Raw genomic sequence first — 12,485 nt, forward strand, 5'->3', positions numbered from 1 at the left:
ACAAAGTCTGCTTCTACAGTAATGTTTGTATATTGCCGAACAAGCTTGATATGTAATAATAGGTTTTCCTTTACCCTATGAAAAGGAGTAGTTTCAGTGGTGTTGGCCGATGTAGCATCTGGCTATGTCCTGTTGTGTTAACAGTACTTTTGTCTTGATTCAGCCAAAGTGTTGTTCACCAAGTCTGATATTGGAAATATGCACTTGCCACGAGATAGAAACGCACTATGGTTTCTACTAAAATGACTGAGTGAAGGCCGTCACAGTTAATTTGTCCACTGAAAGAAATGATAAAAGTGAAATAGCACATGGAAGAGAGGCAACGGGTTGGATCAATTTTTTTAAGTGTGCCTCAGTTTGTATACCAAGTGTTGTATAGTCTTTATGTCTGTTTGTGTGTTCGCATTTTGTTGCTGCTTAAGGTAGCATGTTGGATTTATAGAAGGAAAAAAATGATGGATTTTTGACAATATTTACTCGTTTTTCTTTTTAAATACAGCATTAATTGTTTCAGTGTATCATTGTAGTATCTGAGAGAATATGGTGAGATCCACCTTTTGTTCCTGAGGAGTGGCTTACTAAATAGATTTACGTGTAAACGGTTTCAGTCAGAATAGTGTTTGCTATCATAGATAACCATCACACAGCTTATTCTTTCTAGATAGATAGATATAAATAGATATATACTTTTATTGTCCCCGAAGAGAAATTTGCCTTGGACTCCAAGTGCTGAGACAGTGTGCTCAGTGTTTAAAATATAGATCTGAATAAGTGTTGGCTTATTATTGCAACACAACTCTTTCTCTCCACTTAACTGGTTGTCAGGAGAAATTCTCCAAACACTCCCTCTCTGGCAAAATTATTGTACACACACAGTGGGTTTCCTCTAATGGTACACCTTTATAGTGTGTTAGAGGTGGCAGTGCACAGATCCAAATTGTGCTTGTAGGTGGATGTCATTTTTACTACCCTGTCGTTTTATAGTGAGGCATGTGGGGGATGCCTGATTTTGAATTTGTGATTTATATACTCACAGGGTCAATTGCCTGCACCAATCTTTTAAACTTGAGTATGATTTTGGTCCTTCTCACTCTCACATATAGAAAATGACCTAAAAATGATTCTACAAAAAAGATTCAGACGACATACAAAGTTATTGTTCTTTAGAAAACAAAGAAACAATTATAACAGTCTCTTGCTATTTATCCTATGTAAGTTATTTTTGCTGTTGTCACAGGTTTCAATCGAGCCAAAAGAAGTTGGACGCTTCAAATTCCATACTGTACTTGTGCTTTTCAAAGGTAGCCCCAAACATGGGTGGTAAACATTTCAGGCGAACTGCAGGATCCTGCAAGGAAGTGATAGTCTGGCTAAATTATATTTTATACATACAAGCAGATTTGGCCTTACCTGTTGCACATTCCCATATTGTCTTTGCCTTAAAATTTTTTTCAATGTCAAAATTTTCACTTTACAAACTTTCAAATTGCATTTTTTCACCTACTACACTGCATTCATTTTAATGTGTTTATTTCATGTACAAGCAAAATGCATTTAACTAATAGTTTTCTTTGTACAGTAATTGTAGTTTAGTAGATTAATTCATATCTTCAAAGTTGCACAATACTATTGAATCAACGCGGGCCTCCAAATTTAAATTATATATTCAATGTACAGTAATTTCCTAAGTCACATTTTCTTTTCTAAAAAGACTAACTTTTTTGCATAATGAAATTCATAATTACACAACAACTTTGCTGGGTAGTTTGTTTTTCCTCATAAGTTTTATAACTCTGTATTATACAAATAAACAAACAGAAAAACCCCTAAAAATAACTGTGTAATCAGGTTGGTCTCACGTGTCCCCAGGAGGTAGGTGAATAAAAGCAGACATGGAAGTCTGGTGGTCGTTCCCAACCTTGATTACGTTTCTTCTGTGTACAGTGCCCGTCTGGCCGTCGAGACAGAGAGACAAACAGAAGTTTCTAGATGTAGGCTTCCTCGTTGGCAGGGTTCTGATTCTGGTTTTCTGTCTGCTGGTCCGGGCCATTTTCCTGAGCCTTCACCAGCATCACAGGCTTGATCATCAGCCGCAGACGCTGAAAAATGAGGAGCGTAAAGATAAGCCATAACCCCTCTGGTGTCGCACAGCTGAAAGATGAACTGGTGTTGTTGAAATTACAATAAAACACTGTCAGCAGGACACAAACAGCTGCAAAGTTTGTGATCAAACGCATAAACTGTAACAAAACACACCAGCAACACAGCTGTGAGCTTGATGAATGCACTGCCTCAGGCTCTGAATGTAAACATCTTCCACAAGATACCATCAGAAAATACATTTATACATTCTTTCTGATGTGATTCATCATTATATGAAGAAATACAGTTTAAGATCGGCAAATAAAGTAAAATAAAAGGCACACATACTGAGATCCTAAAACGAAATCATACCATCCTAAACTTGGTGAATCTTCCAAATGATCTGAACTATGGATAGTGTTGGACCCGAGGTCATCGGTACAGCAGGCATTTATATGGTGTATTTGTGAAACTAAGCGTCCGCCTGGGTGCAGAGCGCTAATCAGCTGGCTGATTGCTACAATTAGACAATCAGCTGGTACTGTAGGATCAGACACCTGCACATCGCCTCTGACAGCCTCTATTGCACTGCCTGCAATTATGGCCCATTTATTCTGTCAGTGCTGGCTATAAAGCTATATCTGTCACTAAGGGCCTTATAGAGATGGATTTATTATTCAGTGCATTGTGGATGAATGCAAATCAAAAAGCTCTTAATGTAAATGGCATGCCGGAAAAGGTATTATCTGCCACAGATTAAGATCATCATATCAATAAAAATGTATGAATGTACAATTCTGCTGCATACAAGTGCATGCAATTTACAGAGAAGTCAGTGACTGGTTTAGCAAAAAAAAAAAAAGGCATCTAAAATTGTTTAACTGAACTAATTAGAAACTCTATTTTACTAATCCTTTTATCACTGTTCTAGTCCTCATGGCAATTATCACATCATTACCCAGCATGCCTATGTGTTTGCTCATTAGAATAGCAATGAACAACAGTCCTACAGTGCAGTTATAACACAGAACTAAATCACAGTGGAGTACTTTAACATTGAATGTGAAGACTTTTTGCTGCTGTATTAAATCTCTGTTGCTACTTCCAGCGCCAGACATTATGTAAATGTTAATAATGTAAGTGAAAATGATATAAATCCTGGGTCAGTGTATTGTGGTTAATGTATTAGTGCCAGATTATGTTGGTTAAAAAACTGCAGGGTGTCCAGAAATGTTCATCTGAGCAATCTTCTGTGGTTAAAACTGATCTCTTTTTTTCCCAAATCCTCAGGACTCATGTTTCATATTTCCATTACTTTATCTTCACACTCCATCAGCACACTTAAAATTTAGCCCGGTGTTGGATTATTCTACCATCCCTATAATAATAATTTAAAAAGAAAATCTTGCATACCAAGTAATCCACTTGAAACTCTTAACACAGAGCTTGCCTCACTGCCGACTGCAGATTTAAATTCAACCCAGCTAAAGGATGTGTGAAATGCTTGTAGGTGGATGCAGTGATGCATATGTCCTCGGAAATCTGTGGCCACATAGCTGCAACCACACTGACCAGCATACAAATGTAAAAGTGTACTAACATCTCCTTTATGTGTATTTGTAAAGATTGTGTTTAGATTTATGTTGCATTTGCAGGTAAGTGTAGGTAACCCCACATGCTGTCTTTATAATAACCCTTCAATCAATCAATTGTATGGTGTAAAAGCAAGTTTTCTTTACTTCTGAGAAAATACAGCTAAAAACAGATTAAACATTATTGACTGCATACACTATTAGACTAAATCCACATTGATCTTACCTCTTTGTATGTGCCTTTGAGTGTGAGGAACATGTAGCCCATGTAGCCAGGGATGAGCATCATGGAGGAGAGGGCCATGCACCAGCCGACCCCTTGGCCCCAGGCTGGGAACACATAGTCTCCCATGGTGAGGGGAACCATCTGCACTGCACTGAACAAGAACACTCCCTGGATACAGGAGACATGGGGAAACATCAGCATATCCATAACTTTGAACTGCAGAGCTGTACAATTGATCAACTATGATGGACTTGTGTCTTTAAGATGTTAGCATGAGGTTTCAGTCTCAGTCTCAAAAAAAAATTGCAATGGTCTTGTAATGAGGTATAGTATAACTGTAAAGCTATTTAATTATAGAGGTCAACAGCAGTTGATAACGCGAAACATTAACTAGATGCACACAGTTCAAATAATTAGAAAAGAAAAGTGACCATGACATAGTTTTACCTGTAAGGATTAAAATATTCTTGATACAGACCTCATAAGCCTATATATTGTCTTTGATGGGGTGTTATTTCCCCGTTGGTGTCTGGTACATTGTTGGTTAACACCTGAATGTTTCCTGAAGATAACACTTACAGCCACAATGAGGGGAGTGAAAACGACCCAGCAGGCCTTCCACCACAGACAGGGCCTGTAGCCAATCATTTCCTCAATGTTGTCATAGAATTTGTTCACACCTGGAAGCAAAAATGAATCATCATGAATACTGTTTTTTTTGCTATTGTCTTGTATGGATACAGATACGGTCTGTAATTCATGATCTCAGATGCATTTCTAGCCTGAATCTTAGATGTTAGATAGTGGTATGTTAGCTCCCATTTAGTCTGCAGCTAAAGGGCAGCAATGTTTATTCCCTGTCTATTTTTATATGGAAAAAGTTTTAAAAATATTACTGAGACATAAGTGTGGCTTACCATAGAACCATGAAATTGAAACACACTCAAAGAAGACCAGGAAGAGCAGGCACATCCCACTAGCTGAATAGTAGTCAAATAGCTTGAACACATACAGACCGCCCTGCAAAAAGAAAAGAAGATGATCAGATATATGAAGGAGAAGTGGGCAAACATAAAATAAGGAATTATAGTGTTGGATGTGAAGGACAGTTCTAAACTGGTCAAGTGGAATAACATCAAGGGTGAGGGCACCAGCGGCTGTGGCTGGAGAGTGTTGGTCGTTGGTGAGGACAGAATTGGTGGCTAAGCCTTGCTCACAGAAACTATATGATGTATGTGGATGTGCAGCTCTGGCAGGACCAGTGGAGATCAGACATGTATGAAACACTTCTTGTCCATCCACAATTTCTTGCCTACATTGGACCTTTATGGGGACCAGCTCAAAGGGACCTGCTATAGTTCATCAGCTCCTTCTCTGTGAAGCTTGATGTACTTTATACAGCCTAGAGCAGCGATTAGTGTAACTGCCTCATTGTAGCAGAGCTGTGTATGATGGGAATCCAGTGTGGCAGAAGTGGAAGGACAAAGCACGGTATTCGAGTGTCACTGGCAAACATGACCTTGGCCTGCAGTGGTTTCGTCATTTTTAGCTCACAAGTGGACGGACACAGAATTATCTTTGCCAACTTTTGCTTTCTTCACTTGTTCTTAAATTCTTACTTTTGTTTCAAATTGCAACAAAACTTCTAGTCGACGTTGTGCAACACCAACAGTAGTCATTTTGTTGAGCATGTTTTGCACAAACTAGAAAGGGAAATTCTCTAAATGCCTTTTTTGACAAGTGTTTATGCAGACCTTGTTAATATGGTCAATTAGCATTTTGTCAGAGAGAAATTATGAGACACCTATTTATGAATAGGTGAAAGTTGTGGCCTGTTCATGGTGCCACTAAAAATGGCAGAGAATTTGTCCTCTGTGGGCCACGATTACTCACACATACCGTATCAGAGAAAAGTGCTGGTCAGCGGTAGATTCTGACCTGAAGGTAGTGCTTGACAGTAGGTCGGGTGTTCACCACAATCATTAGGAATCAGATGCTGAGATATCTTGTTCTGGACTCAAGTGGAAGTGAAACTGAATCATGGCTATAAACCTATTTCTATTGTTTCATGTTTGCAAACTGAAACATGATGCTAAATGACCTGAATCACCTTGGAAAGGAACTACAGTCGCAGAGAGAGAGTGTGACCCCTTGATCTCTGATTCTCTGTGGATTTCATGTTACATCTACTTGGCAAGCTAACGACCTCACTGAATAAACCGTCTTGTTGGTTACTATACATCTGTCTGACCACTGGTGTCCTCTGGGAATATTACAAGTCTGAGTAAAATGATTTATTGCGTAATTTTATTATTCTGTGATTGTGTTCTTGAACTAAATACCCAGTAATGTTTTAGAGAGTCTGTGGATTATCCAGACAGAAATAAGTATATACCTGTGTGATGTTGGACAGTCCAATGATGTAAGAAACAAGGCAAACGCCCGCAATGAAGATCTCTCTGCGTTTTCGGAGCACATGAGGGAATTCATCGACCAGCGCAGTGATGAAGCCTTCCACAGTGCAGAACTGGGAAGATTGAAGAGTCATGTCAAAACTCAGTTATGTAATAGATTGTTGTCACAATGAAAACATTAGGGCAATTACTAAGCTTGAATGAACTGACAGTAAAATGTTACAGTAAAATTAAATCCTGGTCTTAAGAAGCATTGCTTTTTTATGTCTTTGGCCGAAACAAAGCACTTATGCTCCCAAACTTCAACTGAGACTATGTTTGTTGGATTTTCTATACCTGGCTGTCGATTCCCAACATCAGCAGCATGGAGAAAAAGAGGATGGCCCAGAGAGGAGAGATGGGCAACTGAGTGACGGCCTCAGGATAAGCCAAAAATGCAAGGCCAGGTCCTGAAAAAACACAAATACGATAGATATTTTGACCTTGTGACTAATAAAAGATCAATTGTATGATTATGACAAAAAATGATAATGACACACATACACACACACACACAAACATATATACACACATGTGTACAATGATAGCACTGTAACAGTGACATGGGGTAAAACAAGGAATACCAAAAAAAGTAAGTCCAATGTGTCCCTAGTGCTGAATGTCAAACATGGGTATTTGGAAAGGACAGACAGTTTTGCAAATCACTGAGCAACTTTTCCTTTTATTAAATCCAGAAATCAGAACTGTCATACAGCTGCAGAATTAAACCTTCCCTTCTTTCCTTCTGACTGAAAGAGTAACATATCTTGCAATTTCAGGCGCTAGTTTTTGCACATTCACAAGTATCTCTTGTGTCTATTGTCATTCATCATTGATTGCAATTACCTGAGGCTGCCACATCAGCGATGGGTCTCTTTGTTACATTGGACATGAATCCCACGATGGAGAAAATGACAAAGCCAGCAAACATGCTGGTGAAGGAGTTGATGCAGCAGACAATGACAGAATCTCTGTGGGGGAGAGACAAAGCACAAGGCAGCCATTGTCACACTTATATCAATTCCTTATCAACCCGTCACACATTGTCGAGAGGGGTGGGGTGAAAGGGATGGTGGAAAGTCATTTTGCATCCTGCAGTAGCACAGCAGCTGAAAACATTTATATTGACCTGTTCTTTTAAAATGGCAGTGAGCTGTTTGAAAATAGTCGGAACTATACTGTAGATGTACACAGCTGCATGGCTGAACAGTGTTTACTCTACAAAAGTGAAAGTGGCAGAGGCAAACCAAACGTCTGTGTCAATGAGTGTAAAACAAAAGCTAGAGCCAAAATAATCAAAGAACCGATTCAGCTAGAGGCTCAAATAGTCCCAAAATAGAAGGTGCAGTAGCCACTATGTTGCCAGGAAACCAAAAATAATCCCAGGAAGAGACATCTGCACAGTCTCCTTTATAAAAGGATGTGTGAGTGGCCGGTGTTGGAGCAGTAAATTTCATCTGAAGAGGTATTTAATTCATAAGGAAAATCAACTGAAATCATTTTATGAATCACCTACCTGTATACGTTGTTATTGAAGGGATTGTAACTGCCAAGAGCAATCAGAGAGCCTAATCCCAGTCCATAGGAAAAGAAGATCTGAGTGGCAGCGTCCAGCCACACCTGACACACACACACACACACACAGAGTAGAAAAGACATTTAAATAAACAGACATCCAGAAATTATGCTGAATAGAGATACCAGAAAAAAACCCAATATGACCTTTTTCATCATTTTGAGCGAGTGGGCCTATGAAGCCATGTACACAGATGTATCTCGTCTCTTGTAAACCTTTAATATAATGGAAGGAACTGGGACAAATAGTTGTTCCAGGTGGATGTAACACCCACGAACTGTCTTCTTCTACTTGGTCCTATCTCATCCACTCTGATCACATTGCATCCAATCTTGTCACACTCAATTCAGTGAGACCCTGCCTTGTTTTGTGATATTTTGCTTCGCATCACCTCACTTCACCTCACCAAGCATCATTACTTTGCCTACCTGAGCTTTACTGATGACAGGGGAGTCTCTTTTTTCACAATGAAACTTACATTATTTACAATATTTTTTTCCTCTGGACACAGATTTATGTGACACCGTAACTACTAGTGGCACATTTCAACCCTCCTAAAACCTGCATCAGCAATGAATATATATGCATCCATCAGACGTCCTATTCTTTACATGTTTGGCACTACTTTCAAGGGAAAACTGGATGCTGGTGCACATCTGATTCTACTATTTTGGTATTCATGCAATTGAAAGTTATTGTTAAAGGCCTTATATGTGAATGTTAGCACAGTATCAAGACTGTGGACTCAATGAGAATGGTTTTGGCTAGTATAACCTCTGCATGCACAATAATTATTCACTTTCAGGTTCAGAATACTCTCAGGCTAGAATTCAGGTTCTGTAAGTCATCATTTGACAGGCCATTGCTGTAGCCTGTAGAAAGCCAAAACCCATCTCATTTAAGCTCAGTTTATCCTGTGCAGCCATCTTTATTTTGTTGGTAAATAAAAAAGCTACTGTGTACCAAGTGTCACGAAATAGAAACTGCTTTTAGACATCTGGGCCTATAGAGAGAGAGGGAGAGAGCAGAGAACCTACCTCAGATTGCTTAAGTTTTTCAAAGTCAGGTGTGATATAGAAGAGGATTCCATCAAAGGCACCGGGTAGAGTGATGCCACGGCAAAACAGGATGAACAGCATGAAGTAAGGGTATGTGGCTGAGAAGTACACCACCTGTAGGACACAGAGTCATTTTTAGAACAAGTATATTGACAATCCAAACCAAAACCTTTAAAATGACACAGCCACTGAACATTACGGCAGAAATATTTTTCCTGCGAGGCAACAAAACTGAACGAGAAGTGAAAACTGCTAAGTTGTTAAGCTTATCTTGAACACCGTAACTGCGGCACCATCTCCACAACACAGTGACCTAGTCAGCCATTCCCTGGAGGCAAGATGACCCCAGAATGGTTGGGTTCAGCACACACACCAGTGCACTATTTCCCTCCTTATCTGAACTAATTTCATACTGTGCTATCAACACATTTCAGATGATTCATGATAAAAAAAATCTACTGAATAAGTGTGTAACTAGCAGAGACTCTGTTGCTGACGCTGTGGTAAAAATCAAGTCTGCTCTCAAAAGATGATGCCCACTACATAAAAACATAACGTAAAGATAAACAGACATTGATATTGAAAAATGTGTGGAAGGAAATCTGAAATGTTTTGGCCTTTGTGTCACTTGGTGGAAAATGTAGATGTTTGTGTTACTGTATGTAGAGTGCTCTGAATATGACTGAAATTGCATGTATAATCCTATATAGCCTCTTAAAGAAAAAGAGGAGTTGGTATTGTACTTTGTGTTGTTTAACTTGAGCAGTTGTAAAATTGAAATTTTATATGGTTTTTAAAATAATCAATCACAGTACAGCTTGTTAAACTTAAAAAATGTCTTATCTCAAACTTCAGCTCATCCTAAACTAGTAAGAAACTAAAACAAATTGAAAGAAGATGAATTAAGGGTTAAGTGAAGTTATGTAATCACAAACCCAGTCATATCTTGTAATTGGTAATTGGTGTTTTGTTGCAGTGAAATGATGCAAATTAAATTTACAGTAGATTTAGTTTTTTCTCCTTCTTTATTATTTTTTGTCATTGTGTTCCTATCAAACTTACTTTTCCAGTCCAGCCGACCCCCTTCCAGATGCAGAAATAGACCAGCACCCATGCAATTGCGAGCGTAATAGCCAGTGGGATCCTGACCTCCCCAGGCTTCTCCAGACCATCAGTCAGCTGGTGCATGTTACGTCTGCAGGGTAGGAGTACAGTGGTCTTTACTACACAGCACAAATGCATTTCTGATCTCATACATGCAGCATGCATGAGTGCATGAACAAATATGCGTACATGGGTCTGAATATTCCCAAAGGCCCTCTCCCTGGCTTTCTTTTGTCACCACTAAAGCTTTTTTTAAGGCACCACAGTCAAAGGAAGACATGCTTATATGCACACATGGACATGTCTACACATCTACACAGTTTTGCTTGAGGCCATTTGTGAAATGTGTGCAATTTCCTCTTCTATGATGGATATTAAAAGATTCAGTGAATTGGCCACATCAGACTCTGATCCTCATTATGCACCGCAGGTGAAATTACCTTCAGTGTAACTAAAAATCTGTTCACAGTAGTTAAGTGTTCTTGTGATCTAAACAAACTCTTATGTCCAGCTTACTCCCAGAACTCCTGCACAGCGCTGGTTAGGTTTCTGGTGTCTACAATGCTGTAGTTGGTGTAACAGCGGTCTGTGTTCCAGGGATTGCCACAACTCTGCCATGGCAGATCCTGAAAATTAAAGAAAGAAAAAAAAAGAAAGAGGAAAAAAAAATCACACAGACAGCTCTTTTTACTTGGATCACTCTCCCACCACCGGATTCCATTCTCTCTGGCTGACGAGCAGCCAAGTCCATGATACTCATTCGGGACATTGAGATTTCATGCTCTTCTCAAAGGAGTGAATGCCTCATCCCCAAATGCATTTATCAATACCTTGTGTAAGGCACTAATTATGTGGGAAAGGAAGTAATAAATGTCATACCCTGTTAAGGGTTGTGCAACCTTATAAAAGAGGTGCTGACAAACAGAACCTGCTACTATGTAAAAATACAACCTGGGTTACTACATATGGGAAGAGACAGTTTTTCAAACAGATTTTCAGGATTTCCCCCCTAAACTTTGAAAAAGTATTAACATCATTTTACACCCAGGGCACATCATTAGATTTTTATATTTATTATTCAGGATCAGCATGGCTATAAAGATCAAATACTCACAGCAGTGAAGGAATTGTACAGATAGTAAAGAGCCCAGGAAATGATTACAATGTAATAGATATTGAGCCAGAAGGACAGAACAGCAGCAGCCAGACCCACACCTGAAACAATGGGAGAAAAATAGTTATGTCTTTTATTCAACTTGGCCTTCATGAAGCAGCCAATTAACACAAAATATAATTTAGAGCCTTGAGGATAATGCAAAAGTAGCTTTTACCTTTGAACACTGGAGCCAGTTTCCACACTCCAAGCCCTCCAATAGAAGTGTACTGACCAAGAGCCGTCTCCAGAAAGAACAGGGGCATGCCAGCAAATATGAGGGTCAAAAAGTAGGGAATCAAGAAGGCCCCTGAATGAGAGTTGAGAGGTAAAGGTGTGTAAGTGAAGGTAAACCATAAATCTATTAACATTCAACATAATCCAGATAAGATGTTTGGGTAAAGGGAGTATTTTGTCACACTTCGCCCCAGATCACCGCGCATACTTTTGATTGTGCGCTATTACGCATGCGGCTATGATGGACTGGAATAGATTTAAATTCATTTCAATTAAAAAACCTCCCGGAGTAAACTGGTAGGTTTGGATCTCAAAACCTTTGCACTCCTTTTGGTGTATGGAAAAACTGGAAAATTGCCAGAATTCCTGATTACCTCCTCCGTTTTTCCCACATAAATAAGGAAATCTCCAGACATTTCCGAGTCCGATTGCGTATCCGACACAAGAGAGAAGAAAGTCAAATTTGCCACCCCACGTTTCTCTCTCGGGTATCTCCTTTTTCGTCGTCTGCACTTTCACCACCAAGGTTTTGGGTTTGTCGTTTGGCGTGGTGGTTGGCGCGTCGTTGACAGTCTCCGTTAAGACGTGTCCGTCTGTGGCTTTGGTCCCGTTGGTGGCCATGGTCACTGTGCGAGTTGGATAGTCCTGACCAGTGGAGAGGGGGTTCAGCACCGGTCCAGGCAGACAGCAGCTTCTCTGTCCCGTACACCCAGCTCCCAGATGGCCGCCGAGCAGAGACGAATAATCGGGGTAAAGACAGTAATCAGGAGCAGAAGCGGAGGCACCTTAGCAGCAGTCGAGCGATCCTGAAAACATAAATTAATATGTATTAAGATAAAAATTCACAAAAAAATCATCATCAGTATTGAGAAGCAATTAAAATTAGATGAATTTAACTTGTTCCTCATGCAAATCAATCAATTTAAAATATAATAATAGTGAGGGATTCATTTCAGTGATTTGGCCTTTTTTCAGATATTAACATTATTTAAGATAAACTTTAA

The 12,485-nt window shown here is 39.4% G+C and overlaps 1 protein-coding gene across 1 annotated transcript; it reads right to left on the reverse strand.

The window, feature by feature from the left end:
* Nucleotides 1–1,985: 1,985 nt before the first annotated feature.
* Nucleotides 1,986–12,102, reverse strand: slc6a1b (solute carrier family 6 member 1b). The gene is made up of 14 exons (XM_053316814.1): nucleotides 11,856–12,102; nucleotides 11,423–11,554; nucleotides 11,206–11,306; nucleotides 10,608–10,717; nucleotides 10,050–10,182; nucleotides 8,967–9,101; nucleotides 7,870–7,973; nucleotides 7,200–7,324; nucleotides 6,651–6,763; nucleotides 6,296–6,427; nucleotides 4,818–4,920; nucleotides 4,480–4,580; nucleotides 3,901–4,068; nucleotides 1,986–2,099 (listed from the first exon to the last, which is right to left on the reverse strand). Exons 1-14 carry the CDS (start codon nucleotides 12,100–12,102, stop codon nucleotides 1,986–1,988), a joined length of 1,818 nt encoding a protein of 605 aa, XP_053172789.1.
* Nucleotides 12,103–12,485: the final 383 nt, after the last annotated feature.

Source organism: Scomber japonicus, chromosome 3, assembly GCF_027409825.1.
Source record: "Scomber japonicus isolate fScoJap1 chromosome 3, fScoJap1.pri, whole genome shotgun sequence".
Classification (NCBI taxonomy): domain Eukaryota; kingdom Metazoa; phylum Chordata; class Actinopteri; order Scombriformes; family Scombridae; genus Scomber; species Scomber japonicus.

Excerpts from the sequence above, each read along its gene's own strand:
- slc6a1b (XM_053316814.1), bottom strand. The coding sequence starts at position 12,102 with ATGGCCACCAACGGGACCAAAGCCACAGACGGACACGTCTTAACGGAG. Across the intron at positions 11,307-11,422 it reads ACTGGCTCCAGTGTTCAAAG|GTGTGGGTCTGGCTGCTGCT; the intron begins GTAAAAGCTACT and ends CCATTGTTTCAG. Across the intron at positions 2,100-3,900 it reads TCAAAGGCACATACAAAGAG|CGTCTGCGGCTGATGATCAA; the intron begins GTAAGATCAATG and ends CTCATTTTTCAG.